The sequence below is a fragment of the Drosophila kikkawai genome, chromosome X, assembly GCF_030179895.1.
Source record: "Drosophila kikkawai strain 14028-0561.14 chromosome X, DkikHiC1v2, whole genome shotgun sequence".
In the NCBI taxonomy this organism is placed as follows: Eukaryota; Metazoa; Arthropoda; class Insecta; order Diptera; family Drosophilidae; genus Drosophila; species Drosophila kikkawai.
The window spans coordinates 545,127-548,416 of NC_091733.1; the positions used below are offsets into that span (position 1 = coordinate 545,127).

The following is a 3,290-nucleotide window of genomic DNA, read 5'->3' on the forward strand; positions in this document are numbered from 1 at the left end:
GGGCAAGGTGCTGGAACAGCTGATCCGGACGAGGCTTGAGACGGCAATTGCTGCGGCCGGCGATCTATCCGACTCCCAGTTTGGATTCAGGAAGGCTACGTCGACGGTTGATGCCATCTCAAAAGTGGTGGGCATCGCAAAAGCCGCCGGGACAACGGTGAAAAGGAGGCGCGAAGGAGTACTGCCTGAGTGTCACGCTAGACGTCCGCAACGCCTTTAACACGGCGAGATGGGATTGTATCCTAGACGCACTATCCAGCTTCGGGGTACCCCCGTACCTCTTAGAGCTGTTGAAGAGTTACTTCAGAGGCAGGACTCTGGTGTACGACTCTGAGGCCGGTGCCAGATCGGCCGAGCTTTCCTGCGGAGTGCCGCAAGGGTCGGTCCTGGCACCGTTGCTGTGGAACGCTATGTATGACGGTGCTCTGCGGCTCCCGCTACCAGGTCGGACCGAGCTGGTGGGATTCGCCGACGACATAGCCGTATTCGACAAGGAACTCGCAAGAGCAGAAGAGCTGTGCGACAGGAGCATCAGCCGCATAAACTCGTGGCTGTCCAGCGTAGCACGAGCCAGCATGCTTTCTGTGGCACCAGTCTGGGGACAGGCACTGGCGACCCCGGCCTATACTCGCGGACTGTGCTCGGCCCATCGCCTCGCGGCACTACGCATAAGCAGCGCCTTTAGGGCGGTGTCCGACCAGGCCGCGCTTGTCCTAGCCGGGACTCCGCCACTGGATCTGCTCGCAGCAGAGAGGGCCAGTATCCACGGCCAGACGATTGGTAGAACGCTGACACCTCGTGACAAGCAGGTGCTACGCTTAGCGGCGAAAGACGCCACCTTGGCAGCGTCCAAGGGAAGATGGACGTATCGGATGATTCCCCAGTTGGATTGCTGGCTGAAGAGGAAGCACGGTCAGATAAACTTCCACCTGACCCAGATCCTCAGCGGCCACGGCTGCTTTCGGAGCTACCTGCGGAGATTGGGCCACGAGGAAGACGACTCCTGCACGCACTGCCAAGAACAACTGGAGGAGTCGGCAGAACACACGGTGTTTAACTGTGCGAGGTTTGCCGGTGAGCGAGCATCGCTGGAAGCCTGGCTGGGCAACACCATCTCAGCGGAAAACCTAGTTCCGCTGATGTTGTTGTCCGAAGCGAACTGGCAGGCCGTGTCGGACTTCACAGCGAAGGCTATGACGGAGCTCCTAGCAGAGGAGCGACGCAGGAACCAGGAGGCAACATAGGTCGGGATCATCGCCCGCGCGAAGCATTGCTTCGCGGCCGTACCGCGCGAGCATACCGTCCCGATATCTGTGTGACCCAACCCCTCTATCCCCCCACTTCTTTTGTATATTCTTTGCTTCAATAAACGAATTAAAAATAAAAAAAAAAATCCGAAACATATATTTACAACAATAATATAAACATATAATCCAACATATTTCAATTACTGTCCGCAGCTACTACGATTGTAAATTTATTTCAATACTGCACTGCAGCGCCAACTTCATTTGTATATTTAATTTATTTACTCTCCCTTGCTCTATCCTGAGCTTCACCTAATTAAATATACATATGTACATACATACAAATTCGTCTGCCAGTCGACGCTCCAATATTTGGCAATTTTTTCCGCCTATCCTTATCTCCGCTATTTTGCACTTGCATACGACAAGTGCACAAATATACACACACCAGAGAGCGGCAGCAAACCACCGGATCAACCGGACCACCGGATAAACACCGAGTATTTTTGACACCCGAGTTATTTTTCGGCAACGAGAATAGGGTGCGAGTAAGCACTCGACAATAGTTCTCGTATATTTGTGCACACAAGCGTAGTTCGTCTAGGAGTCTTATTTTGATTCGGTGTGTGTGTTGAAGTTGAGCGAGAAATGCTCGAAATTTTCTAGTAAGTAAAAGCTAGAACACAATACTTGAGCCAAAAACAACTCCCGGTGACTAGATGCTCTAGTTCATTTTTGTGATTCCTTTTTCAACATGGTACAACCAAAATACATTAAAGTAAATAAAAAAAAAACAGTATACATTTTCATTTGTTCTATTTTTCAAATTCGGAAATATTCATATTTTTTAAAAAGGAGTGCAAAAATATTATACTGTCAACAGATTTGGGAGACAGTCTATTTCGTTTTTCAGTGATAATATTGCCTGCCAACGAAAACACCCTTTCAGCGGCGGGACTGCTTGCAGGTATCGCATGGAGTATAAAGGCAAGCTTCGACAACCGAGGGTAATTGAACTCGTTAGCTTTCCACCAGTCGATAGCTTCAAAATGTTCGGTTATTGGTACTCACATTTTTTTTTCCAAATTACATCGACGTTTTGTTTTATATTTTCTTTCAAAACGGCAACTGATGAAAAATCGTCAATATTTGCATCGCAAAGTTCATAAATTTTGGAAATGGAGGGTATTACGAAACACAGTGACGGCAAGCTGCATGTTTGTAGTTCTTTAAAAATCCGCTCAAAATGCTGCAGCAACTCCACCAACGGCTTCAATATGGATATGTTGACGTCCATAAGTCTTTGTGCTCCTGGAGACTCGCTTAACAACTGTGTTATTGTCAGCCAATTATCGACAATAGAATTCCAGCGAGTTGGACATGCCCCTTTCACTGTGGTTTGAAGCCGGTGTTGCAAGTTCGCCTTCTTGATATATTTTACAATTTTCTTGCAAGCGTGCACGGTTTCAGCCAATTCGGTTGTTTGCTCAAAAGATTTTTGTACAACATTGGCGAAAAGATGGCTGCTGCAATTTAAACGTATATTGTTTTCCAAGCCTTTTTAATATTCGCTCCTCTATCCGTAACAAATGTTATGTTTTTTATGTTTTCAACATTATATTCTAAAAACAAGCTTTTTATTTTATCCAAAATATTTTCACCTGTAGATTTAGCACAATCCATAGATTTTATTCCCAGAATGATGTCATGAAGTTTATAATTTTTTTGGTAGTGTAATGTGACACCCAAAAAATTCCTTTGGACGTATTGGTCTGCCCACATATCTTGCGTTGCTGCCACTCCTCCGCTTTCCATTAGATCTTAAACATCCTCAGCAACAATTTTCCTTTTTTCCATGGCTAGTTTTTCCGCATTCTGGCTTAATGTTCTCTCATCGGGTATTAGGTCGTCCACGTCCACGTTTTCGCCATAGGTGGCACCGATTTTGATGAAAAAGTTGACCAAGTTTTTGAATCCCGATCCAGAAACTGCAGAAAATGGACGACAGTCTCGCACAACCCACTCCGTGCACTTTATTGTGGC

The 3,290-nt window shown here is 46.7% G+C and overlaps 1 protein-coding gene across 1 annotated transcript; it reads left to right on the top strand.

Annotated features, from left to right (window-relative positions):
• Window positions 1-410: 410 nt before the first annotated feature.
• LOC138929083 (uncharacterized) lies at window positions 411-1,244 on the top strand. The gene has a single exon (XM_070288061.1). The coding sequence runs from the start codon at window positions 411-413 to the stop codon at window positions 1,242-1,244; it is 834 nt and encodes a 277-aa protein (XP_070144162.1).
• The last annotated feature ends 2,046 nt before the right edge of the window (window positions 1,245-3,290 follow it).